This window comes from Vicugna pacos, chromosome 19 (assembly GCF_048564905.1).
Source record: "Vicugna pacos chromosome 19, VicPac4, whole genome shotgun sequence".
Lineage (NCBI taxonomy): Eukaryota > Metazoa > Chordata > Mammalia > Artiodactyla > Camelidae > Vicugna > Vicugna pacos.
Genome location: NC_133005.1, coordinates 39,490,445 through 39,517,745, shown reverse-complemented (window position 1 = coordinate 39,517,745; position 27,301 = coordinate 39,490,445). Strand labels below are relative to the sequence as shown.

The following is a 27,301-nucleotide window of genomic DNA, read 5'->3' as shown; positions in this document are numbered from 1 at the left end:
AAACCATCCAGGATATTGGAGGAAGATGTAAATAAGTTGTGCTTGTAAAGCAGGGGAGGGTACTCACCAAACTTGCCAATGGGACAGATACAGTCAAGATTGGTTAGTCACGTCATGATTGCAACTAAACCTCTATTTATATTGAGCCTTATTCTTGGCCCCTCCCTTTTTTGGTTTGCTTATAAAAACCAGCAATCACATCTCTTCCAGTTTTGTTCCGAGTCAGGTGGACTGTCCAACTCAGGGAGAGAAAGTCTCCAGGTTCCAGACCCTGCCTCCACTTCTGAAAGGTAATTTCTGCTATTTTTTTTATCATGTATTATTATGATGTTTTATAGGGCGTTTAAAATTGTGGGATGACTTGTGTGGGATCAAGACACTTAACAGAAAAGAGAGAAGTCTAGTGTTCCCTGGAGTCTTGGTGATCCCCTACTTCATTTAGTGCATTCAGTTCTGTTCAAAGAGCTGCCCCGGTTTCCTTCTCAAATGTCCTTTGTAGTTTGCAAAGCTGGCAGGTTTGCCTAAGTTTTTCATTTTCTTTTCCTGCTAACTCCTCACTGCAGTTTTTCAGGTTTTCCTGCTCTGAACACTGAATTCTTTTAAGTCTCTGTTGGCTCCATTTCAGCTCCAGGGATTTACATACAGTTTCCAAATCGTTTCTCTATCATAGTTTCACAGTAAAATAAATACTTGCGAAATAAGAAGATCATACAGGCATTCTCTTCTTCTAATTAAGTCTAAGCCTCAAAAGATGATTCCAATGAATGTTAAATATAGCAAGTTAGAAGGGTTGTTTTTTTTTTTTTTTTTTTGGTTTTGTTTTGTTATTAGATCCGAGAATGCGGTGGCAGTCAAGAGCTGGAGGGAAACAGAAGTTAGCTAAAGGCAGAGGTCTCCTATCTGTAGGATTAAATCAGAGATAATGGTGCGATTTTATAAGCGTACACTGGGAAATGTATTTTAAGGAGGGCTGGTCTGTTTTGATAATTGTGAAAAATGAGGTGTAGCTGATGTCTGCCGCGTTAAAAAGAGGTGAAGTGGGGTCTTGTGCCCTCTCCCCGAATAACATGTGCAGAACATTAGCTCACATTTGAAGGGACATTTCTGCTTCCATTGTTTGTATTGCCTGCGTTTCTGCAGCACCTGACTCCTTTAGAGATAGTCTCGCTGGGGCGGGGGTGGGGGTGGGGGTGGGGTGGGGTGGGGGGCGATGGCAAAACAGGATTACGGGTGGGCGGAGCTAAGTATATGGAGACCAACGTTCGACTTTCAATTTTCTTTTCATGCGATAATAATGAGTTCTCAGGTTTTACTACAAAACCAAATGTTCCCAGTGTCCTCCTGTTGCTTTTGGAGTTTCCATTCTTAATTATTTTAACTATACATGATTTCCAAATAAATCTTAAGTGTGAGTCTCCGCCTTCTGAGGGGCGAATGTGTCTTACGGCGCATTCAGATCACTCTATGTCCATTTAAAAACACAGTATGTGTTTGCAACCCAGCACTCAGCCACTGGCAGAATTTTGCAACGACTTCCCAGTTTTGTTGGCACGTCTCCAGGAGTAAGGTTCTTTGTAATTCTTTGCTCAAACACAAGGCTCGTGTATAAAACTCTTAGCAGATAGATTTAATACAATTATCTTTCAGTTTTAAAGCTACAACATAATAAGGTGTTGTGGTTTTTGTTTTTTGTTGTTTTTTTTTTTTTGCGGAGTGGGGGAGGAGAAACTGTAACTAACAAACCATATGATACTATTATGCTTACAAAGTGGTAGCTCTGTGAGGGCATACGGGGAAAAGCACCATTTTTTTTTGCTCAGAAAATAATTCAGTAGCAACAAGGTCTGAGAGCCAAGAGTCTCATTGTTCTTAGTGAAACGATTATTTGTCAAAACATTTGATTGTTTCCCTATTCCTACTGAAAAGTTTGGACTTTTCTTTTTCCTCAATTTTGACACTAGAATTTTTAACTATCAGTGCTATTGTGTTTACAGCATTCAAGGTTTCAGAGTTCAAAGGTTATCCATTAACATGTAGAGTAAGGCTACACTTATGTGGAGACTCAATTTGGTTTCACTTGTTCATAGTTTCTTTGTTTTGTAGCAATGCCCTAAGTCATTTGTTTTGATAAGTTAAACGAAGTTTCTTGTTTAGGAAGAGTATGCCTTTGGACTGCTTTGGGATGTGACTATTTATAAGACTAAAAAATATTTTTAAAAAGATATTCATCTTCCCTGAGAAAAGGAACTCTAGTAGTAGAAGTGATCAGTATCAGTGTACTTGAGTGAAAAAAAAAAAAAAGAAAAAAGAGTTCTGGCCTAAGAATCTACTTCTGGCACTGCTAATTAATTAAGTGTGAGTAAGTAATTGGTTCACTTCCCTTTTAAAAAAGACTAACCAGACCATATTTGGGGTTAGTAGTTATATATAAAATGACAGCAAAACATCACACTTGGCAAATTCTTCCCCTTTGCTAAGAAACTCTTAAATTCCATTTTCTATTTTTTAAGGATTGCACTGCTCACCAGTGGAGCATTTTTGTAGGGATTTTTTTTGCTTCTGATTTATTAAATATATACTTTAAGTGCCTTTCATAATGTGTTTTAAGTTTTTCCATTTAGGATACACCCAAGGCCAATACCAAAAAAAAAAAAAAACCTCGTCTATTTTGTTTGTGGTGACTTGCAAAGCTCCCTTTACTTTTGCATTCGTTTGCATCGTGGGGCAGAGAACTTGGTGGATGTGATTGTTGGCTTTTATGGTTCTTCCTTGGGGGTTACTTAAAACGGGGGAATATCACTTAAGAATCATAACTTTTTACTTTTTTAATGAGCAAATAAAAAGTATAATTGGAAAACGCTTTAAATAAGTTGGCATTGAGGGGCAGGGGGAGGGCTATTTTTTTTTTTTTTTGTCCCCAGTTTTAAGCCTGGTTTTCATCTATGTGGATTTCTATCAAAGCCAAGTGGATTCTTGGAACCTAAGCCAAGTTTAGAAATCTCAAGTTATTATAGCGGCGTAGGCCCAGCCCTTTCAGAAAAACAGCAACAATTAAAGGATAGCTTTATGAAGACACTAATTAAAAATATTTTAATCATCTTATCTCTGAAAAAGATCTTAAAACTGAAAAAAATGTTGTTTGTGCACAGCTGCTTTCTAGCCTACCCAGATGGGTGTAAAGGCTTTTTGTTTGTTAGTAATGTTGGATGACCCAGGAGTTGGGGCAACCAGCCCCTCCCCTCGCCTGGGCACACCTTGCGAAGGAGGGGGAAGCGGCGAGGCAGAGGTCAGGAACTGCGCCTGCGCGCTGCCCTCGTGGCCCCCTCCCCGCGTACCTGTCACTGGAACCGCCGGGGCGCGCGCGGGCCACGTTAAGCCGGATGGCGGGAGGCGGGGGGTGTGGGGGCGGTGAAAGGCGCGCGCGTGCGCGGGAGTAGCAGGGCGAGAACAGGGAGTGCGCGCGCTCGTCCGCTAGGAGGCGGAGTCCAGGCGGTGGGCGGGGCGGGGCGCGCCTGCGCAGATCACGTGGGTGCGGGGGCGGGACTGAGGGCGGGGCCAGGCGGCCGGTGAAGGCAGGAGGCGGGGCGTCTCCGAGCGGCGGGGCTGAGGGAGGGCGCAACAGCTGCTCCCTGAGCACTTTCTGACCCAACAGTCCCCCTGTGCCGGACGCGCCGGGCCCCGGCGGCTCTAGGGACCCCCCGTGCCTGCACTGTCCTCACGCGGACGAGTAGGGGGCGCCCGCGCCTTTGCCCCCCGTGAGCACCCCCGCCCCGCTCACCTTAGCCCCGCGCCCGAGGTGAGCCCGGCCCCCAAATCCTCCAAGCGGGTTTGGGGTGGGGGTGGGGGTGCTCCTTTTGGGGGGTCTTCAAGGCGTGAGGCCCCGAGGCTCTCTGGGGGATGGCCTCGTCCCTCACTCAGTGGCCCCGCGTCTCTTTCGGGGAGCCGGTGCGGGCGCGGAATCCGGGAGGTGTCCGCACAAAAGGCCGAGAGAAACTCCCCGTCGCCTCCCCTCCCTCTTGCCTTCCCCGCCCCCTCCCCTTCTCGCCTGCTCCCTCCTCATTCAAACCTCGGCTCGCTCGTGTGGTGTCAGTTCAGTCCCGGCCGCCGCCGAGCGAGGAAATGGCCGAGGAGCCGGAGCCGCAGGTAAAGGGGGCGCGCCCCACGCCCGCGCGGGGCCCCAAGGGGCGCCTCGCCTCGCCCCTCCGGCGTCCCGCGAGCCCGCCCTCGAGTCTCCGGAGCTCGTTATCTCGCCCCCCTCCCCGGATGGTCCTGCCGCCCCGCCCGCCCCCCCATCCCTACTCTCTGTTCCGCTCCTCTAGGGCGCCCCCTCCCCACTCGTCTTCTGAGCCATTCTGCCGGCGAGAAGGTGTCGGGCGAGCCCCCGGTGTGTACAGACTGTGTTTGACCATAACACTCACTCTTGGAAACAGTCTAGATGGCTTGAGGGCAGGGGAGCGCCCCCTTCCCTGGGATGGGAGCGAGGGGCCCAACGAAGGGAGCCCGGGGACTGCGTGGGTGGCTGGGTTGGGGGCTGTTCCTGAAAAGTTGGGTGGCTCCTCTGGGCAGGTCTCCCCATTTGCCCACTCGGCCGTGGGGGGCGGGCGGAAGGGAGCGGGCCGGCGCGGGGTCCCCTGCGATGGCCCGGGAGGGGCCAGGGCAAGTTGGAAACAGCCAAAACAATGCGTCCTAACAGGCGTCCCCCGCAAACAATGGCCGGGACCGTCCGCACGGGCCGGGCGGAGGGCGCGTCTACAGGGACCGAGGGAGGGGCTGGGCCTCGCCGCGAACCCGGACGCACACCCCCGTCAGCCCCCGGGCACCCCCAAATCCGTCCCCGGGAGTCCAGGTCCTCTGCCCATCCCTGGGCAGGCGGTGCAGCGGGCAGCGTTTCCTGGATGTGTGTGATAAGGTTTTATTTCACCCCTTTAATTTTAAAAGATTTTTTTAACTTAAAAAAAAATAGTCCTCAAACGCTTTAAGACTATCCTTATCAATTCTAGTGGGAGACGCAAAGCCAGCTGGAAGCAGAACTAGGAACTCTAAAGGGCAGGAGGGATTGCAGTGTTAGCCTAAAAGTGCTTCTTTCTTTCTTTTTTTAAAAAGGGAAGTTTCTGCCAGGAGGCGCTGAGTGGCGAAACCGCTCAGTTTCAGATGTAGAACCTTCTTCACTCTTGATTTGGTCCCAAAATGTGAGCCGCACGGGATGGGGAGGGGAGTGCGCTGCTGGGGGCCCCCGAGAGGCTGGATTCGGGGCTGCCCGGGCTGTCCTGCTCCAAGGGGGCCAGACGTGGCCTGCGGGGTGCATAGGCCGGTACCTGCGCCCTGGGGATTGGGACAGACCTTCAGGTCCCGGGTTGGAACCCACATTTTTGGATTCTGGGTAGGGCCACCGAGGACGGGAAGACGCATTCTTGGACGGGTGGGTGGGGTGAGGTGGGGGGGAGTTTCCCGCAAGGCTTAGTAACGGGAGCAGGAAAGGGCCACTAATGGCCACTTCTGGGACCCCAAGTAGCCTGTTCACACTTGGAGCAGTATAAACTTTCTCTCTCTCTTTTTTTATTTCAAGAAAAGAACGGTCACTTGAGAATTTAAGGCTTTGGTGTGTTTTCCCCTTTGAAATTCCTTGAGCCTCAATTTATCTTTCAGGATCAGCCTATAGGGCTTGGAGCTTGAACATTCCTTAACGTGTATTAAAGACATGGCGGGTACAGTGGTTCTTTGGCCGGTCTGGGGTCCTCTGTTATTGACCACCGAGTGTAGTGGCTGGTTTCCTAGTTTTCTAGATCGTTTGGAACCATTAAGCTGTATGTTTTAAGAAGCCTAGGTCTGATTTAGTTCAGGTTGATTCAATTATGTCTTCATCGCTTTTGAGTTGGTTGAATGAGTTGACATGAGATTAAGCTCAACAAAAGAAAAGGCAGGGTAACAGCAGCTGCCCGCCAGGCCCGGCCAGTAGGTAGGGGTCTTTAGGAGGCCTTTCACCTTCTCTTTTGTATGTGTCAAGAAGTACATTTAAAATGTTCTTTACTGCCCCCCCCCATGGAATGGATGGACTGCCTTGATTGATATCAAATCAGACTTAAAATACTAAATTTTGTAATACTTTGAGAATGAGTAATAGATCTAGATTTTCTAAATAGCCTTTAGTGTCTGTAGTGACAAGTGCAGAGTAATAACCTAATTGCTTTTTGTCTGAAAAATGTAACAGTCAGACCACTAGTTTGTGCTTGCTTAGTTAATGTGTGCTGAGAACTTTTAAGGTGTGTCCTTAATGGTAGATGACTTTTTCTGGGAAGTCCTGTTTATTTTAGATACTGTTTTGTTCAGCATTCTAAAGACTGTAGTTGTGTGTGGGTGTTTAATCCTGGTGTTTCAGTCCAAGTCGACCCCCACCCCAAATTGCTGCCGTTTTAAATCAGTTATGTAAGTTTTGAATTCAAGAGACAGGGACTTATTTAGAAATTCAGTTGTCAATAGCTGCAAGCCAAATTTATCATTTATTTGGCTTGTTTGGTAGAATAGGGTTAATAATCTCATGGTTTGGAATTTTAATTATTTGGCGTGAAGAGGGAGGCTGCTCCTTTAGAATTGCACATTGATTTGCATGCTTGCGGAGGAAGAGGGGGAAAAGATTATGACTTCTAGGTAAAGGACACATACTTTTTTGTTTGGTGTCCAACTTCTTTCTGTCATTTTATCTTCACGACATTAATTAACACTACCTTTGCTGTTTTTTAATAACACGTGAGATGGAAGTTTAGTAGATATCTTGGGTTCCTATTATTCCTTTTCCCTTCTTAATCCCCCCAAAAAGGAACTAATATACACTTAGATACAGCTTGTAGAAAATATTTCCCCTTTTCACCCTGAAGAATTGATTTAGATAACAGCTTGATTTTTTTTTTCCCCCAAGTTGGAGAGGAAGAGGGAGGGGTGAAGGTTTTGACTTTGCCAGTAAAGGTTTAAGGTGCAGGCAGCTCTGCGTTCTTAGTAATCCTCCATTTTTGGCAGTGGAACTTCAGGGAGGAATAGCAGCCCCTGTTTTAATAAAAGCCCCTTCCAGTGGTCCTTTTCAAGAGGAAATCTGAAAATAAGACTTAATCATCAAGTCACTTACAAACTGATGAAATAATTAAGGACTATAATGGCCTGGCAAGGACAGAGTCTCTCTGTCTCCTCATTTCAGATAAATGCTAATCACCTTTCTCTCTCTTAACAACATTTATGATGAAATGGCATGTTTTTGCCACAGCAGGGCTGCTTTCCCAACCCGGAGCACTCTTAATTCTGATACGCTTGATTAGAGCCTCAGGGGTCCCAAAAGATGTGCTGTTTTCCCACCTTGTAAAATTACATTCTTTTCTCACAGTTGTCACGAACATGATATTGGTTGATAAGAACTTTCGAGTAGTTTTAATGACTCTTGACTGCTCACAATCTACTACTTTAAAAAAAGGATAGACTTTTTATCTCTCTTAGGACTGTAAGTGATTTTATGTTTTACATGAAGCTTTGTTTCTGTTTGCTCAAAAAATTTTTTTTTGAGTTCAGATTCTTCTAGCTCACGTATGCCAGTATGGCCTGTAAGGGTTTTGAAGTTGCTGGATGTGACTTGTTTTAAACGGTTCATTTCTGATTTCCTATTTCAGTTTAATTGTGTAGCAGTATGTGTAATAAATGGATTGAAAAGGTGAAGTCAAAGAATTGAACTATGGCTATATATTTTCAAACTTTAAAATTATATACCGTATGAGTGAAACACATGAGACAGTTGGAGAAACTGATGAGTATTCATTCCAATAGAATAAAATAAATGTAATGAGATTTTAAGTTAAATGTAATGACTTCATTTGGAGCATACAGAGTAGTTTTCAAATTACTGAGGTGTGTTACAAAATAAAAACCTGGAAGGTATTTACAGAACAGCTCCTGAAGTGGAATTAAAGGAATCCCAGTCATATTAAATATTCTAAGTAGGGAAGGGTTTAGTTACAGCATGTAAAGTCCTGGCGGTGGAAGTCTTGATTTGTGCACCTCATCTCCACATTTTTGGGGGAGGGGTGTTGACTAGTTTAAGTGCACGTGGAAGAAAGAATGAATTGCACAAAGACAGCAGGAAATTTCTTAAATTTTGGGTAAGGGAGGCGTGATCCTTACAACTGGCCTCATTTTGGGGGCAATATAAAAAGCTTTTGAAATGGTGAGATGTTGATGAAATGTTGGCTTTTGGGAATGAGGTGATCTCGATTATTTTTCTCCAGCTGACACTATAGTTAGGCAAATTTGCAGTGGTATGTAGGGCAGAGGGTTTTCAATTGAGACCATGAGGGCCGATAGACTTTGAGGAAGTGGCAGGACAGGGACCATCCTTTCCTAAAATCTGCAGCTCGTGACGAGCAAGCTCAATTCTTGTATAAATCTGTTTTCCCCAATAAATGGAGGGGCAGCGCCTGTCAGCCAGGTGCCACCACAAGTTGCCCATTTACGTTTAACATTGGGATACTCATTAAAAAACTTTGTATTTGAGCATTTGTTGACAGACTGTTCTGAACATCCCCATTAACTTCCTGCCCAGGGTAACAACACAAGTGAGTTACTGGAAATTTGGGGCCAGTTTGGTAATTTTATGATAAAGTTGAGAAATAAAATTACTAAACCCGAAAAGACAGCTGAGTAAGTTGTATGAGAGAATTAGCTTAAATTCCTTAACCTTTATACCAAAGTTGCTTTTCACCAACACCTTCCTCCACTTGATACAGAAGAGCACCCCTAGAGTTAGCTGCTAGTTTTTTTAGTGGGTTCATGTAATGTTTTGTGTATTGGTGTTCATTAGTTTCTAGTGTGCCAGGAAACCTTTCGAATTTAAAATACAGTTCTGTGGACTGGACATTGAGAGTCCAGATAGATTTTGTTCTTGTGTTCTTGAATCAGCATTAGGAGAAACACTCGTTTTTGTATTTCCTACCTGTAACAAATCAGGATAACTTCAAAACAGTTCTGTTATACCAGAAGTGTTTTTGTGTTTTGTAAATTAGTGGATAAGTGCTTTTCAGTTCAGTATATAAATCTACTGAACAGTGATTTTATTAATTGAAAGGAGACTTTTTTCCCCACTTAATTTTGAAAGCAAAGAGGTGATTTGAAAGAGTCAGACATACAGCGTTAGTATTTGTTCAGCAGAGATAGGGAGAGGAGTATTAAATGTGGCTGAAGAAAGAGCTCATGACTTAAAAGGCAGTGCCCATGTTTGTATATAATCTGTAGTTGGTTAAATTGGGTATAATTAATAACACTCACCATTTGGCCTTGTGGAAAAAGAGGTGTAGGTGTGTAGGGTAATGAGTGACATAATGGTTATAGTGATTTGTATCTCTGTGTGTATACAGTTATTTTTGTGTGTGTGTGCAGTGTTTTCTTTGTAGAGTTAAAGAATATGGGTAAAGATAGATTAGTTTTTTCCCTTTTTAAGTTCATTCAAATCTCTCTGCAGTTAGTCCTGTCCAAAATCTTTTCAAAATATTTAAAGTAGTGCCGGTTAAGTAGTAATAATATGAACTCACTGATAAAGAGCGCTTAATCTTGCTTAATTAAAATTTAAAAAATTAATTTCCCTTATAATTCTCTTTTTCAGGCCAAGATGGAATTTTTAAAGCCAGTTTATAAAGCACAGTATCTGTTAATATTGATAATACTGAAACTAAAAATGATACGTGTTGCTTTAAATTCGTATTAGGTCATTTAACTGAATTGACTTAAGAGGAAGCAGACAGAGTTCTTAATCCTGACACTCCAGTGTGCTAGTATGATTATATTTTTATTGTACCCATTTAGAACTGAGCACCTACATACAGTTTCAAGAAAATGAGACTCTGTCCTATAGGATCTTCCCAAGCTCTGCCTTTGAACAATCATTTGCTTTTGAATAGGTTGTAACTGTTGAATATAAACTTTGAATATTTTATTCTTTTTCTCTCACTTAACTTTTAAACATCTTTCCACAGCTATATTAGGAAAGTTGGGTTGACCATTTAGCTCAATGGGTGTGACCTTGGTAATTTCCTTGAAATAAGTGATGAAGGGTTTAGAGTTGCAGGTTTTGACTGCCTCTATAGAGTTAGTTCTCTTCATTGTCAGATATGTAATATTGTTATGTGTAAAATATAGACAAGAAACCTATAGAAAAACCCATCAGTTTCCTAATCAGATCTTGGAGATAATTTTGAAGTTTAAAGGATACAAATGAATTGGCCAGAGACTAGTGGTTTAGACTGGAGTTTTAATGATCATTTGACACTTACAACTTGGGTGGTGGTGGGGGGAGTAGAGTTACAGGAATATTGAAACAACTAGGCTGTGAATAGAATTTTTATGTGTTTTTGACAGGTTTTGAGGACTTTGGATACATTATTGCTCCATACTATAGTAATAAATATCCCGTACCAAGACGTGTAGTATAAGCTGTTACACTGCAGTAGAAGTGTGCTCTCCCTAAAGCTGACAGTTTGGGTACAGCTGTATATAAAGAACAGGATTTCCAAGCCACAGCCGTTTCTGGCGAGGTGGCATTTACCTCTCATTTGTTGTGCTTAAGCACAAATTGTGCTTTTCATTAAGCTTTGTCTGATGTGTAATATTTGCCAATTTCAGGGTCTGTAGGTATTGGCAGAATTCATAGTAACTTTACTCACAAATGAATATCTGCTTAAAAGAAATAATGACCCAAAGGACCTCAGACTTCTGTTTCAGGCAGTTACAGCAGTATGGTTCCTACTCTTTTCAAAGCGTATGTTGTGGTAAATTAGAAAAAAAGTATCTTCTTAAGTGATCACAATATAAATTAAACCCTAATATTCTCTCAAAATATAAGGTTATTCTGAACAACCCCTTGCTTTAGGTGCTTTAGGAGTCTATGGCCGATGGTTAAGTGCTGTCATTAACCTGAGTAAAGGTTAAATCTTTCTTAAGACACTGAAAAAATTTTTGCTAAGTGCCTTTCAATAAGCTTAGTGTGTTCAGAATGCTCATTTTTCTGCAAACAAAAAGCATTTAGACTATAGGTGTTTGTGTGTGTGTGTGTGTGTGTGTGTCGTAGTGGTCGTCGTCACTATCGCCCCCCCCCCGCCCCCAGTTCTTTGTCAAGACAGACAATTTACTTTATCAGCAGTGCCCTTGGTGTACTGTTGGCGCCTGTGTGCTCACACGTAGGATGCCGAAGGTTCTGGGAAGCCTGTGTGCCTTCGTACACTTCCCTCGATTGGAATGATGATTTGTTATTAACGGTAATTAGGCTTGAATGGCTGTTTTTGTAAGTTCTGTTATTATTAAAGTTTTCATTATTACAGTCACTCTGAAGATTTTTGATTTTTGTTTAGCAGATTGGTTTTAAGTGATGTAGTTTCTGATTAGTAGTTTAAGGAAGTGTTTTGTCTGCCTGAAGTTTCTAAGTCAAGAGTTGAGGGCATTTGGTCTGAGAGATTTCCCTAGCCTGCCCTGTGTTTTTGTTTTGGTAGGTCAGTGAGGGGAGGGGTTGTATACCCAAGTGATGTAGTGTTGCTTGTGCTAGTCAACTTTATGGTATGATTGTGATTCATTTTTTTTTATTATACTCTTAACATTGCAGGAAATGCTAATTAGATGGCAGCCACAGGTAGCCATGTAGAAATCTTGATGAACATTCAAGTTAATTTTAATATCTAGTCAGTTATGGTTGGTGACTGTGGCCAGAGGTGCACATACTCATTCTACACCTGTACTGGTTACGTGGTGTCTGTTCATTTATCCACCAGATGTGTCTTGAGGGCCTAACCCTGTGCCAGGCACCCCTTCTAGGCACTGGGGGGCAGCAGTGAACCAGATGGACAGTCTCTGTCCCCCAGGATCTTACAGAAGACATGGGCCATCCCTTTAAAGTATCTTTTGGGGGAGTAGTGGGGATCGCTGTGACCCAAGGTAGTCTAGTGCTGGGGACAGTTGGGCACAGTTAGTGATGATTAGAATCCGTCCCAGCAACTTTCCTGGAGGAAGTCCTTTGGTCTTGCTTGGAGGACCTTCTGCCCCATGTGACAAAACTAGAAGACTGCACCCCCGGCCTAGGACATCCTTCCTCTCCTCTTCCGGCAGCCATCCTATTCACCCTTTCCGGCAAAACTGAAGCCCTTCTTTATCCTGAGATGTCCCCACTGCCCTCCTTTACCAGTCCTTTAGGGCTTGTGTTGGAAGCTGATGGTGACTTACTTAACCAGATATTTGACCATTTCAGAGATAAAAGTTGAAACTAAGTCATTCTTCTAAGACAGGAATTTCCAGTATGTGCCTTTAGTCCATGGGGAAAGTAATAGGGATGTACCACATGATGTTTCCAATCCAGAGACTGAGTTTAGGGTTGGTGTCTTTTGGGGAAAGATTATTTATAGAAAAGTGGAGTTCCCCCAAACTGAAAAATGTCACAGACTAGTCTTTAAAAGAAAAAAAAAGTAAATAATATTGAGGTCTGGCATGGGGGACTTTGATTTTGGCAAATTAGGACATAAAAAAAAAACCAAAACCCAAACTCTGCTTTTGCCACTTTTTCATTTTATAAAAAGAGCACTTTGGCATTCAAAAGTAGGAAGGACCTCAAATAAAGGACAATCTTTATTCAAACTGAAATTATTTCATGTAGATTTGTGTGGAGCTCATTGAATTATTTCTTTATTTCTCATTCAGCTGTTGGCTGGTGAAAATAGTGTTGCCAGGGTTTGAGAACTACTTTTCTAGAGTATATCCTGTTGCTTTCTTCAGTTAAAATATTACTCAGGACATGGGCACTCAGTATATATTTGTTGCCCATGAGTAAATGACTGCACAGAAACCTAAATTATCAATCACATATCCAAATATCATTTCCCATCTTGATTAGCATAATCATTAAGTATTCTTTTGAGCATGTCTGTTCATAAATGTGGATCTAACCCCAAAACCACAGGGTTTCACAACACTGCAGGGGTCCTATAATTTAACCTTCCGCATTACGTAGATGGAGAAAGATGAGGTATGTGGGGGGGTGACAGCTTTAAGGTTGTGACTTAGCCAGGACCAGAACTCAGGACGCTGGAGTGTTCTGCTAGGCGAGCTGGTAGTCCGCCCATTGGGATTGCAACAGAAGACGAAGAAATTAGGATAAAACATTTTAATCCATTCTTTCTTTACCCTGAACTTTGATTTGCAGTCTTCAGAAAAGCTTAAAGATCTAGTTTATTCAAAACTAAAGATAACAAGGAGTATGAGAATTTTCTTTTCATGAGTGTGAAGAAGGGGAAGAAGTGTGTCCTCCTGTTCCGAGCCTGCTGGCCCTCGCTCTTTGAGGAAGTGGGGAGAAGGGAAGGAAAGTTGTGTTTTTTTTTAGTTTAACGTTGACTGTGGTGGGAATAGTTTGCATGTCTTACTGTTTTCTTGGGTTGAATTAACTGACTTCAGTTACAGTAGTTGGGACGATTTTAAAACAATCCCTGTGCTAGCCGCATAGGTGGAGGGTATTGGCTTTGGAGGTTAGTTCTTCTCCAGGAGTGGAGATGAGCTTCTGAGTCAGAGCCTGCAGAGTTAAGTCGAGTGATAGATTTTTCACCTGGCCAGTGCATCCTGTGGAAGGTGGGTCAAAAGTTAGAGGACCCCTTTCCTGGTTGAGGACTAAGCCATATTGAACCAGCTCTGTTGAGGATTTGTAGCTTTGTGTATGTATTTCCTTATTTGTTGTTTGGATAAGGAAGCCCTACCCTGATGCCTGTTGAAGGCAGAAAGTTGTTGAAAGCAAACGGGATTTGGGCAGTGGAATGAGGTTTAGAATATCCCATGAACTAAAATATATCAGGATTCCCCTTGACCAAGATGAACACCCATTCTGAGGTGGTGTGTATTTCTTGAATGGGGATTTTAGGACAGGTTCCCATTTCTTTGTGCTTATGTTGTTGGCCTATGTAATGTGTGCTTTTAGGCATTTATATTTCTTGTTTGTTTGTTTGTATATGAGACAGTTTGAAGTTCTGGCTTTTAACATTTGACCTGAAGTGCTTTCATTATCATCTTGTTTTTCACCATTCTTACAGTCTCCAGACTTGTAGAGGCTGTTCGTAAGGATACTCATGTGCATTTTAGTGGCAATTAAAACCTATTCAGCTGAATATACCAGTCTCTCTCTTGAAACTTTACATTTTAGATTTAAATCATTAAAGCACCATGTTTTAAGTTTCTTAACTGAGTGAATCTCTAGCATTTGATAAGGGTGCTGATTGGATAAAATGCTGATGATTGAATTAACTAGCATATTTAACTGCATGTGCTGTCTTAGTTAAAAGTGAAGCAGTTGCAGTAGGTCCCTTCTCTGCTACGTGGGCAAGACCACTGTGAGTCACCGGCCAGCCTCCTCTTTTCTCTGACCAGAGCTAACCGTTTCTATTTTTTTTTTTTCTCTAGGTTTTGGAAATCCCTTGTCTCCAGGTTGCTGGAATTGACTTCTTGCTCAACTGAATCACTCACTTGATGAAGACAAAGAGAACTAATGCTTTGTGCTGACTCATATTTGAATCAAAGCACCGGGGAGTCTGTCTGCCTTGTTTGTGGAGAGATCCAGTGATAGTGTCTATCCCTGAGCTTCCTAAAACTTCTGAAGATACGAAGTTAGAGGAATATACTCTTTTGAATTTTTATAGCAAATATTTGCTCTAGTTTTGAAGCCTCGGGCTGCTGGGCGTGTGAGTGACAAGTCTCTACAAGTGGCCTTATTCCAGCTGCGGAGATTCCTCAGCCAGACCCTTATTTTATATACAGTCCTCAAGAGACAGGAGACATGCCCACTCAATCCCTCCTGGTGTACATGGACGGACCAGAAGTTATCGGCAATTCTCTTGGCTCCCAGATGGAGATAGATGAAGCCATGACAATAAAAGGGGCCACCGCTGTTCCTTTCAGGGCCACGCAGGAGAAAAGCATCATCCAGATAGAAGGATACCTGCCCCTGGACTGCATGTTTTGCAGTCAGACCTTCACACGTTCAGAAGACCTCAATAAACACGTCTTACTGCAGCATCGGCCGATCCTCTGTGAGCCCGCCGTTCTGCGTGTTGAAGCCGAGTATCTTAGTCCTCTTGATAAAGGTCAAGTGAGAACAGAACCTCTGAAGGACAAGAACTGCAAGGAGAACGAAGAACTTAGCTGTGAAGTGTGTGGGCAGACGTTCAGAGTCGCTTTCGACGTCGAGATCCACATGAAGAAGCACAAGGACTCTTTCACGTACGGGTGTAACGTGTGCGGGAGGAGGTTCAAGGAGCCCTGGTTTCTGAAGAATCACATGCGAACCCACACGGGCAAGTCGGGGGCCAAGAGCAGACTGCAGCCAGGCCTGGAGAGCCCGATGACGATCAACGAGGTGGTGCAGGAGCACGCAGCCGGGACCATCTCATCTCCTTACAAGATCTGCATGGTTTGTGGCTTTCTGTTTCCAAATAAAGAAAGTCTAATTGATCACAGGAAGATGCACACCAAAGAAACTGCTTCCGGTCCCAGCAACCCACAGACAGACTCTCAGCAGGAGGGAATGCCATCTCCGGGGGAAGAGCTGCTGCAGTTTTTAAACTTAAGACCAAAATCTCACCCCGAGATCGCGAGGAAGCCGGCCAAATGGATACCTCAGCTCGACCCGTTCACCACCTACCAGGCCTGGCAGCTGGCCACCAAAGGGAAGGTCGCCGTGTGCCGGGAAGTGAAGGAACAGCCGGGCCAGGAAGGGAGCACTGACAATGATGAGTCGTGTTCAGACAAAGAAGAGCTGGGAGAAATTTGGACCGCGAGTAAAAGCCATCCCGAAGGTTCTGGAAAGTCCAAGACAAGTAAAAGCGGTTGTCCGGGCCTCTCACAAGACAAGGAGAAGCCTAGACACCCCAACGAAGTGCCTTCCGGGGACGCGGACCCCAAGTTACCCAGTAACAAAGAGAAGCCGACACATTGCTCCGAGTGTGGCAAAGCCTTCAGAACCTACCACCAGCTGGTCCTGCACTCCCGGGTGCACAAGAAGGACCGGCGGGCCGATGCCGAGTCGCCGACCATGTCCGTGGACGGGAGGCAGCCGAGGACGTGTTCTCCGGACCTGCCGCCCACCCTGGATGAGAACGGAGCCATCGACCGGGAAGGTGGCTCAGAAGACGGGTCCGAGGACGGGCTTCCGGAAGGGCTCCCCCTGGGTAAGCTGCTCTGTTGTGTGTGTCCCCCCCACCACGCCCCGGGAACACTAGCAAGCAGGCTTGGGGGGAGGCAGAGCTGGTTTGGAGTCCTGGCTCTTTTTGGTGTCACCCTCTTGTAAGTCACTTAACCTCTCAGGGCCTTCATTTTCTCATTTCTGTAACAATAGGGTTGAGTTTGAAAGGCTTCTGGCCATTCTAAAAATGAGGTGATTTCTTGGGTTGCTAACAAAAGTCACTCATTATTGTAACTCAGGCATCAGCCTAAAGCGGTGCCCTTCGCTGGGGCGATTTAGTCCCGAGTGGACGAGGGGCACTGTCTGGAGACAGTTTCGGCTGTCGCGGCTGGGTCGGTGAGTGCGGGCTCCCCGTGAGTCGTGGCCAGGGATGTGCTGGCCATCCTCCCGTGTACCGGGCAGACCCCACGGCAGAGTGACCTGGCCCCAAATGTCCCTTTCTATTGGGGCCAGAGCGTTCTTATGTTTATTCCAGATGGACATGCGTGGGTACAGCAGGTCCTGGGAGTGATTATCAGCCAGAGCAGGAACGTTACTGTTAGAGAAGCCATTCGGTGCTGCCTGGTACCCCATCCTTTCTGTCCCGGGCAGGTATTCAACAGTCAGTGCAGTAACTAAAACAGTTTGTAAAGTAAAGAGAATGTGAACATACCAAAGATGTTTGAAAGAAGGTCTCATTTGCTCAGTCAGGTTTTTTAATGTACTAAAGGCATTTATAGGAAGTGGAAGCCCTCACTGAAGGCTTGTTGCCGTATTTCTTGCATCCCAGTGGGCATTATCTCGGGCAGAGGATTCCACCTGGGGTTCAGGTCTTGCTCATCTTCACTTAAACCGCAGCTTCTCGTGTCCATGTAATAATTTGTTTGAATAGAAGACCCTGCTGCTGGAGGAGTTCATAAACCCCTGTGTGTGTAATCAGCACGTGAATGATGAGCACATGAATTAGTCTCGGAGAAACATCATCGTTTACAGAAGTGGTCTTGGGTTTAAACAAATGCTGTCTTTCACTGTAACTTGACTGTGTGTTGTTTTCTCTAAGAACTCAGTGTATGAGTCCCAGGATGAATGTGCCCAGATAACCCATCTTCTCTTAAGTCAGTGCCCAGTTCTCTTTCTGATCATGTGATGGATGTGAGAGCAGTAGTTTTCATATCAAATATTTAGGATGTTTTGAGTTTCCTGGAACACAGGAAACCTAGCACTCAGCATGCTGACAATCTTCAGATTTTAGAAATCTAGAAAACGCATTATAGTGTCTTAATGACATCATAAAAATGGCTTTAAACACAGCCTCTCGTCTTCTAAGTGATTCCTCTTAGCATCAGTTCTGTTCGTGGGCCTGCAGTATGGGGAGGTAGTCAGGCCTGTGAGATGCCCCAGAACCCTGAAAGAAATGAGCTGGCCAGTTGCATTCTGCGGGTAGTTGGTGTGAGCAGAAGAATTGGGTGGAAAACCCAGGCTCAGTTGGCAGGCGGGAAGAAGAGCCCAGAATAGCTGGGAGCGCCAGGACTCGCAGGAGTCTGGTTCTACCACTGCGTCGTTCTGTGAGCCATGCCATGTTGCTTAACCTTTCTTTGCCCTGATTTCCCTGTTTACAAAATCAGTTCATCGACCCTTGCCTTCCACCTCCCAAGGATGATTTCACTTGTCTGTTCATAAAAACTCCTTTAAAGGGCAGCACTACAAAATCAAAGCTGATGCTAAAGGATCAGGACCAGGTAGAGTGGACACTGCATGTCCTTTGTGTTAGAATAAAGGCATTCCGTAACTTCGTGGATGTGACGCAACATCCCATAAACCCTGACACAGAGTTGGAAGTAGGAGACTGCAGTGAGGCGCAAACCCAGCTGCGGACTCAGCTTTGGGTGTGACTGCAAGAAGGAAAGCTGGGTGTTCCTTCCAGGTTAGGGAATGGGTCTTCCTGAGCTCGCATTATGGTGTGGTTCCTCGTCTAGGTTTCCTTTACTGTTACTTATTATCTGCCTGGCTTTCTGTAGATTTATATACCTGTAAGATCAAAAAGCAAAGTAAATAATTTTTTTTAACTTTTATAAATAGGTTTAGTAATAGTTCTTGCAAATTGTTTTTTTAAAAGTCTTTATGACACCTTTTTAGATCCAGGGTTTTCTGTGCTATTTTAGAGTGTGTAGAGGTTTGGAGGTGGATATGCTGTCCTCAGGGATGTTTAGGGGTGACCGAGATTTATACAGTCCTGTCTTTATTGTACCTGGAGGCTAGCCGTGTTTTGCTTGTAAGTGGCTTTTTAAAATCAGTAAAATCTATAAATCCAGACTGCAGAATGTGGAAGGAGCCAGGAAGAGGTCATTTAGTTGGAAATTATAGTTTTTCAAGGCAAAATGACCAGTTATGGTAAATTTAAAGAGAGGACCTGACTTCTGTTGTACTTCTGTTGTAACGTATGTAACATGCCCGGCGACCAGTGGAGGTTCATCTGGAACTTAACATACTCGTGTGGTGGAGTGGGTATTTTAACTGTAGCGTCTCTGACGATCTTGGGGGGCTGGTGTGGGAAGTACAGTCATTCATTAGCGCCCCCAGGAGACCTTTGTTTACTCCCTTGCACACAAGATACACTGTCCCGATCGTCCTGCTGAGAGTGAAATTTAAAGTTTAACCATTGTCATTTGGGGACAGATTTTGACTTATCAGCTACATTTTGCCCGTGTGAGTGCTGGTGGACAATATAATCTGCTTTCCAAAATGTTACTAAATTTTGACAAACTTTCCTAGGTGTTTGCCCAGGGCCAAACTTTTTATTTTCTGTAAAGATTAAGTTGTCCTTACTACCCTCTAGTGGCAACTTGCTTAATCTTAAAATAAAAAACTTTTTTTTCCTCTGGTGGTTGGGAAAGTTGGCGATCTGTATTGGCTCAGTTTTCTGAATGACTTACTCTGATGAAGCTGGTTATTCCAGCCTGTATGCAGGTCCTGCTTGAGTTTGTCAGACCCTGCCCGTTTCAGACTTGCTGGGAAAGCATTTCAGTCTGTTATGTAGTCTTGTGATAGAGGCAAATGAAGAACTGAATCTCTAACAGTGAACTCTGCTACACTCAAAAAACTGACACACACACATGCTGTCCTACTGCAGACAACCTCAAAACAACATTTGGTGTGTTCTTAGTGTTTTTGGGTTACCCCAACACCTCATATAAAAATTATTTTATACTTTCCAGAAATGTTCCTATCAAGAATATTTGTCAGCTCACCCTGTTCACATACTTGAGCTGTCTTCTTACATGAATATTTTTGTTTCTGTTTTAAGATAAAAATGATGATGGAGGGAAAATAAAGCATCTTACATCCTCAAGAGAATGTAGTTATTGTGGAAAGTTTTTCCGTTCAAATTATTACCTCAATATTCATCTCAGAACGCATACAGGTAAGGAACTTCTAAGATTTTTTACAGCATGTATTATTTCAAAGGGTCCTGATCTGGGTCTGATTTTGTTCTTATTGTGAGATATTCTGCTAGTGCCTTGGAACAGCTGAAGAATAAATGCGGTGTGTTGATTGTAGCTGTCATTTTGCCTCCTTTAGTGTCACTGTAACAAACTTGTTTTGAAGTAAGTTTTTGGTTTAATTTCTGATTCCTTTATCCTAATTCTCATCTTATTAAAACTGCTTTAATATTTTTTAATACCACAGCTTTTTGGTATTTTTTTTTTATGATTTGGGGTGGGGTGAATGTCTTTAGTAGTCTTTAGCTCGCAGAAGCAGCTGCAGCATGGTGTTCACCAGGCTGTGTGGACATTTTTTGCATCTTTTACTCACTGGTTGTACAACTTTAGACAAATTATTTAACCTTTCTGTGCTCCAGTTTTCTTTGTTGTAAAAGTGGGATAGTAATATTCCCACTTCTGTAAGGCTGTTATGAAGATTAAATGAGATGAGTTTAAAGTGTGCTTTTAATTTTTTAAAATTAAAGACCTGAGTTCACATTTTCAAATATTTGGTGTAGAAAGGGTGATAAAACAATCAACTCATGACTGATCCTGGATATGAAGGTGAATAGGCAAGAAGGGAAGAGGAAGGAATTCCACTTTCTGTCTGAGATTCTTCTGGTTTCAAAGGTCTGTGTTTGGATGCTTTTCATAAACTTCCATAATAGAGTGACATTTCTTGTTTTAGGTGAAAAACCATACAAATGTGAATTTTGTGACTATGCTGCAGCCCAGAAGACCTCTCTGCGGTATCACTTGGAGAGACATCACAAAGACAAGCAGGTCGATGTTGCTGCCGAAGTCAAGAACGATGGGAAGAACCAGGAGACCGAAGATGCACTTCTAACCGCTGACAGTACGCAAACCAAAAATTTGAAAAGATGTTTTGATGGTGCCAAAGATGTTAAAGGCAGCCCACCTGCAAAGCAACTGAAGGGGATGGCTTCTGCCTTTCAGAACGTTCTGGGCAGCGCTGTCCTCTCACCAGTACACAGAGATACTCAGGATTTCAGCAAAAATGCAGCTGATGACAGTGCTGATAAAACGAGCAAAAATCCTGCCCCTGCTTATTTGGACATGCTAAAAAAGAGATCAGCAGCTGAACCTCAGGCCAACAACCTCATCTGTAGAACAGAAGTGGACGTCACCCCGCACCCAGATGGCAGTGCGGCCCACGGCGTGGAAGTCGGCCACAAGGAGAAGCGAGCGGAGGCTGCGGCGGACTGCAAGTACAGGCCAGGCGTGGACTGTCAAGAAAAGCCGCTGAACCTATCCCTCGGGGCTCTCCACGGGTGCCCGGCGGTTCCTCTGGGTAAAAGTGCAACCACAAGTAACACCTGCCCGTTTTGTACCTTCAAGACCTGTTACCCAGAAGTTTTAACGATGCACCAGAGACTGGTGCATAAATACAACCCCAACATCCAGAAAAGCTATAGAAACAAGTCTTTACTTCAAAGTAGACGGACCGGATGCCCGCCAGCTTTACTGGGAAAAGACGTGCCCCCGCTGTCTGACTCCTACAAGCCCAAGCCCAAGCCCGCCCTCCCAGCGCAGCCCAAAGCCCTGCCGTCCGAGAAGGCGAAGCCCCGCCCCGCCGGGCCCGGCAGGGCCGCCCTCACTTCCGGGATCGACGCCAGCACTTTAGCCCCGAGTAACCTGAAGTCCCACCGGCCGCAGCAGGGAGTCGCGGGGCAGGCGGCCACGGCCACCAGGCAGCAGTCTTCCGAGATACTCGTTAAAACCAGCATTTCTCCGGCTCCGGACAAAACCAAGAGGCCCGAGCCCAAACTCAAGCCTCCAGTGGGGGCCCCGGCCCAGCCCCCCGCGGGCAGCAGCGCCGTCAACGGCTGTGCCGACCACCCCCCCAAGAACGACGGCCCCTGGGTGCCCCCGGGCCGAGACTACTTCTGCGGCCGGAGCAGCGGCGCCGAGCTGGCGGAGCCGCACCCCAAAAGGCTGAGGCCGGGGGCGCCGGCCCTGGACGTGGACCAGTCCGGCCCCAGTTACCGCAGGGGCTTCGACCTCCCCAAGTACCACGTGGTCCGCGGGATCACGTCGCTGCTGCCCCAGGAGTGCGTGTGCCCTCCGCCCACGGTGCTGCCCCCCAAGCCCAGGTTCCTGGGGTCCGGGGAGGCCGACGCGGCCGGCGTGCTGAGCGTGCAGAAGCCCTACGGCGGGGCCGGAACCCTGTTCCCCTGCGGCCCCGCGGGCCCCGCGGCCGGCCCAGCGCTGGAAGGTACCCCCGGCGGGCGTCCAGGGGAAGGGGGCGCGGTGGGGGACTTCTGAAGGGGCCAGACGTTCTTAGATGTGGCAGTGGTCTGGGACCCCAAGAATCAGCCCCGCAGGGGAAAGCTTATTCCTCAGTGTTTCATTTCTCCCTTTTAATTTCGTTTTCTCCCTTCCTTGGGGTGGTGGGTGGGGGTCATGGAGAGTGGCTGGGGACCAGGAGACTGATCCTTTCCTTGCTGTTGAAATTTCAGGTGTCATTTCTACCCTGCTCACCTCACCTCATCCTAGTCTCGTTTTCTCCTTTGCACGTTAAGGCAGTGCCCAGCACCCCAGCCCAGCCCAGCCTGGGAGGTGGGAGATGTGGGGCACTTCCTTCCATGCCTTTCCACCCTGACTGGACTGTGAACTCATTCAGGGCAGAAAACACATTTTATGGACATTTGATGTGGAGCCCTGTCACGCGCCCTCGCACAAGGGGGTGCGAGGGGTCCTCGGTAAATACCCACGAGGACCCTTGGTCTACCAGAGCCGAAGGTGTAAGCACTGCTGGTTAAACAATCTTTTGAACAGCTTTGATGTTAGGACCTACAGAATTATGCTGCCTTATTTAGCCTTGGTTAAATAGTAAGTGAATTTTAAAAGGGAAGTTTTTCTCAGGATTGTCCATTGTTACTGTTCTGTCTCCTCGTGGAGGTGTTCTTATAGCCCCTGCTCCCTCATGGCAGCGATTCGTAGAGGTGTTACCTGTGCGTGTGAAAAGGTAGAGCAGAGTGTCCTCGGCGCCTGTCCTACTTGGCAAACGGGATCAAACCAGCATGCCTGCCTTTGCCAGACAGAAGCTCTGCGGGTCTGTCTGCCCCAAAGGGACAGATCCATTTTAAACTCCTCAGTTTGTATTAATTTCGAATTAAGGATTCTGTGTGGTGACAGTCTTATCAAGGATGGCTTGATACCAGTTGATCTGGTAGGGACAGCAAATTACAAAACAATTGCTTTCACACACTCCAATTTTATAAAAATTGTGATGAAAAGTTAATTTTTGCTGCCTTTTGATTAAAAGCGTCCATTCTTTCCCCCCTTGATGCTTAAAATGGACATGAGTCATAACTGCCTGCTTGAAGAGAAAAGCTTTATATTGCAAGTAAATTGGTCTTTTCCCTCCTTCTTCCACCCAGTTTTGGTTCATGGTGCACAAAGGTTTAAAATTTTTATGCTCCTGTTTTCTTTTGGCTTTTTAATTCTTACTAATGACTGACTAGAACTTAGATAATTTTAGCTTTAGTGACTTAAAATGCTGTGCTAAGAAATGTCCTCATGGGACTTAAAAATATGTCACCTGTAACTTCTCAACATGTATCTGTCTTATGTGTTCTGATCATTTGATCAGTTAGGAATTTTGCAAATTGACTTCTGACAACCCATGCACTCTCACCTAATTGTGGAACTTAATTCTAAATGCCCTTTTACACTTTTTGTTTTTCAATCAGGAAAAAGGCCAGTGTCTTATCAACACTTATCTAGCAGCATGCTACAAAAGCGGAACTATGAGAATTTTATTGGGAATGCACATTATCGACCAAATGACAAAAAAACTTGATTTTTCTATTTTGGGGATGAAAGGTGAGCATATATAACATACTGATTTTATTTAATTGAAAGCAAACCATCTAGCTTATCCAACATAATAATCTGAAGTAAAATTGCTTTTAATGTGAATGTTGAGGTGTTTTAAAACAGAGTCCTTAGGGTATCTGGATCTCAGTGGTGATGATAATGGTCAAAACAGTAATAACAATTGGAATTTACTAAGCATTTATTTCGTGCCGGGCATTGAATGAAGTGTCTACTCGTTGTGAACTCATTTACTCTTCTTATAGCAGGGGACTCAAGGGCAGAGGATAGCCAACTGCCCACCACCTCGTTTTGTCAATAAAGTTTTATTGGCACACAACCACAGCCATTCCTTTACATACTGTCTGTCTGTGGTTGCTTTGTGCCACAACAGCAGATTCTGACGGATTTCGTGGCCTGCAAAGCTGAGAATATTAACTGTCTGGTCCTTTACATAAAAAGTTGGCTGACCCCTGGATTAGGAGGTTCTGGGCCCACTTTACAGATGTGGAGACTGAGCCTTGCATTAGGTAACTTGTCCAAGGCCTTATTCTGCCTAGTTTTGATCCTAGGTCTGCACCGTCCAAGGCCTGTGCTCCAACCCTCCAGTTTAAGTTCTTGTTCAAAGCCTTTATAAAACCTTATCTGAGGGGAGTGGGACAGAGCAAGTAGGTTTATTTTGACTTTTTGGTTCACATCGCAGAGGTATCTAACTAGAGATACCTAATAGTCTCGGTAGTGTCCTGGGAGGCGTACACACGTTAGTTTAGTTAATTCCAAGTTTGGGCAGAGGGCATGGTGTCTATGTGAGAGTTACACTGGGACGCTTTTAAAGTTAAATTGGTTGGAAAGATTGGGGCTCTTGGACAAGATTTAGTTCCCTCTCAGATGACTCTTGTCCGGTTAAACCACCACAGCGTCCTCATGGAGCAGTCTCTTGACTGACGGCCTGCTGGTTCTTGGTACGGAGATGAGACACTCTCGAGGTCCAGGGTAGAATTTTTCCCCGAGGCTCATGGGGCGCGTCAGCCGGTGCAGTTCTGATGACATCAGTAGTACAAGAGTGGTGTCATCACAGGGATGAGATTAAATCCACTCTGCCTTGAAACATGAAAACAACTTACGGGTTAGAAGCAGCAGGTCATTTGCGCTATGTGTCCCAGCCAGTCGATAACGGCAAATGGGAACGGCCCTGGTTGTCCAGCTCAGGCCTCTTCCTGCAGCCTCTGGGCTTCTCTGCTTGCGTCTCCCTCCACCTGGAAACATCCTTCCTGCACCTTCTTGGCAAACAACCTCCTTCTGATATTTGGATGCTTCAGGACCAGCTCACATATCATTTCTGCAGAATATTGGCTGGGGGCTGGGGCTTGCCTGTTTGTGTTCCCTCTGTGCTGTGCTTCGTACCTGTTCCCGAACAGGTGCTGACTGAATGCGTGTTACACGGGTCTCATGCACCAGCCTTCCCATGCAGGAGGCTCTTCTGAGTCATTTGCTGTATTAAGTCCACGTCATGTGTTTTCCTTTCATCAGGTGTAAACTTGCAGGGTTTCTTAGAGGTGGCAGTTGTCTTTGGCAACTGTAACTGATGTAATTCTGGTTCTTGGTTAAATCATCTTCAGTAAATCACAGTTAAGTAGATATTAGCATCTCCTAAATAATGCAGCTGATCTATTTTTTTAGTCTTCTGAGACTTTGCAAAATTTAAGCTTAAATTGAATCTGTTGCATTTCTGGGTCTCTATATAGTTCTATTTATTTGTTACACTTTTTGTTAAAAGATTTTTCTGAACTGTATTCAGTTTTATTCTAATCATTTTTATACCTTTTTCCTCCTTAGGTCTTGATGGATGTGTACTCTCCATGAAATTAAATTAGTTCATCTTTTGAAAAAGAAAATGGTGAAAGCTACTGAAATAAGCTGTGATTGTACTGTAAATATAACATATAAGGAACACTACGGTTTTGTAAAGTTGTTCTGTTAATTTTTGTACCAAATAGCAATAAAAACTATAGTTGAAACAGTTGGGTTGTACACAGATGGAGACCAGACATCTCTATTTTGCCCCAAATAATATTTTTTTTTAGAATTGACCAAATAAGAAATGGAATTTTTTGCATACTTGAGCGCTGCTGAAAAGAAATCATTTGGGTTGGGGGGGTGGGGCGGGGAGAAAGTATATAACGCTTGCACCTCAGGTAAAAATCTGTAAATATATGTTGTAAACCTGCTTGTTTAAATACTGTGTGTATTCTTTTTCTCTAATGTAGCTCATCACTTTGAGCAAGTTTCTGCTATTTGTCCTCTTTCATTTAAAATGTATGTTTCTAAAAAAAAATTTCAATGATTTGTATAATGTTAAATCCTCCACAGTCTATTGTCTTTGACAAAATTGTTAACTGAAGCATCGACCTATGATACGTGCTGCGTGATCGAGGTCAGCCGTTCTGACCTGGGTGCCCTTTACTGCAAATTTCAGGGCATCATCCGAGAAGGACCTCGATCCACCATCCTTTTCTGAGTAAATGGGTGGTTTGTGGGATTTTTAAGTGCGTGTGTCTACAGAGAAGTATTCCTTCTGTAGGCCAGCTACACGTTCAGTAAACATACCACATTGTATGTAGAGTTACTTAAATTTGTTTTCTATCAAGTTAATCATTTCTGTTGGAAAATTCGTGGGGTTTTTTTTGGCGTTTGCCTAAATTAGTACATTAAAAAATATAAACGCTGAACTATACATGTGAATTACATACATTGGAAGCAATTTTAAAGGAAACGAGGGTGAATTTTAGGTTTGTATTTGGAGGGCTGGGTGCGCCTGGCATTTGGGTTAACTGTGGACACACTCAAGTTAATCACGGGCACGTCAGTTCTGCACCAGGAGTGGTGCCCGGGGAAGAGGGACTCAGTTCTGAGACCTCAGTTGTCTTCCCAGGGTTGGCTGGTTTGAAGCAGCGTTTTTGTCAGTGTACAAGCAATTTGGGTTTTTAAAAGAGAGGATAGCCACCAGCCGGCTTACTAAATGTTTTAAACTTTTGTTCCTTTAATCCTCTGTCCACGGCTGAGTGTATTCAGCAGTACCTGGGTTTAGCGACCACAAAATATACTTTATGAAGAAACTGTATCAAAATAAATTTGCACTGTTAATTTGTCTTGCCCGGCCCTTCTCCATCAGAGGAAGGGTAATGTCCTAAAAGAATCCTGATTTTTTTTGTTTGTTTTCATTATGCAACATGACGCCTACTTGATAGAGAAGTCTTAACTCCCGTGGGCAAAGGGAGGCCTAATTGGAGAACAGTCTTCTGGCATCGCGATGAAGTGCTTTGTATCAGGAAAGTGTACACTATTTACTTTTTTCCTGTCCACAAGCTGAGCCATATGTACATAATCTAGATGTTTGTTTTCATAGTTTTGCACTTTTATAGCCTATTTTTGAAGATTAACACATTTACAAGATAATTGACCTGATCTTGACCTAATCCAGTGAGTGTTCCAGACAGCTTGCTGTGACTATAAATATAAATCCTAAAAGTGGATACATGATAATAGAGGGCTGAAATTTAAATCTGTATTTAAAAAAAAAAATCACCAAATCTATTTGAAAACAAGTCAATTCGTGTTTTGCTGAAATTTGGGGGCTTTTAGATTTCTCCTTTTTAACTACGTTTCTGAATGCATACAGATGTCAGTTTTTTTTTTCCCCCACAGTCCTTGTTCTCCAAAATATATTTTTTTGGTCCATCAGTATTAACTATTGGGATACTACTGGTTTTGTGTA

At 44.3% G+C, this 27,301-nt stretch overlaps 1 protein-coding gene and 1 long non-coding RNA gene across 15 annotated transcripts in view; one reads left to right on the top strand and one right to left on the bottom strand.

Moving 5' to 3' along the window:
- LOC140687466 (uncharacterized) overlaps positions 1 to 4,172 on the bottom strand; it is a 74,811-nt gene extending 70,639 nt beyond the window's left edge. For 7 of the 11 annotated variants that reach the window (XR_012061837.1, XR_012061839.1, XR_012061841.1 and 4 more), the window contains exon 1: positions 4,067 to 4,171. This is a non-coding gene — a long non-coding RNA (uncharacterized lncRNA). Of the gene's footprint in view, positions 1 to 4,066 lie in introns of all 11 variants that reach the window. The other 4 variants (XR_012061835.1, XR_012061834.1, XR_012061836.1 and 1 more) reach the window with 2 other exon arrangements.
- Positions 196 to 25,546, top strand: ZNF217 (zinc finger protein 217). 4 transcript variants are annotated; one of them, XM_072944433.1, is made up of 6 exons: positions 196 to 290; positions 14,449 to 16,211; positions 19,509 to 19,625; positions 20,375 to 21,922; positions 23,403 to 23,535; positions 25,363 to 25,546. In XM_072944433.1, exons 2-5 carry the CDS (start codon positions 14,822 to 14,824, stop codon positions 23,510 to 23,512), a joined length of 3,165 nt encoding a protein of 1,054 aa, XP_072800534.1. In that variant the 5' UTR covers positions 196 to 290; positions 14,449 to 14,821; the 3' UTR covers positions 23,513 to 23,535; positions 25,363 to 25,546. The 4 variants fall into 4 exon arrangements, with proteins under 4 accessions (XP_072800534.1, XP_072800536.1, XP_072800535.1 ...); XM_072944435.1 differs by lacking the exon at positions 196 to 290 and adding an exon at positions 3,606 to 3,796; XM_072944434.1 differs by lacking the exon at positions 196 to 290 and adding an exon at positions 4,008 to 4,143.
- Positions 25,547 to 27,301: the final 1,755 nt, after the last annotated feature.

What these genes read in the sequence shown, in the direction of transcription:
- ZNF217 (XM_072944433.1), top strand. Translation starts at nt 14,822, where the DNA reads ATGCCCACTCAATCCCTCCTGGTGTACATGGACGGACCAGAAGTTATC. An exon ending in TCATCTCAGAACGCATACAG is followed by an intron (nt 19,626 to 20,374) that starts GTAAGGAACTTC and finishes TTCTTGTTTTAG; the next exon opens with GTGAAAAACCATACAAATGT. An exon ending in GGCCGGCCCAGCGCTGGAAG is followed by an intron (nt 21,923 to 23,402) that starts GTACCCCCGGCG and finishes TTTTTCAATCAG; the next exon opens with GAAAAAGGCCAGTGTCTTAT.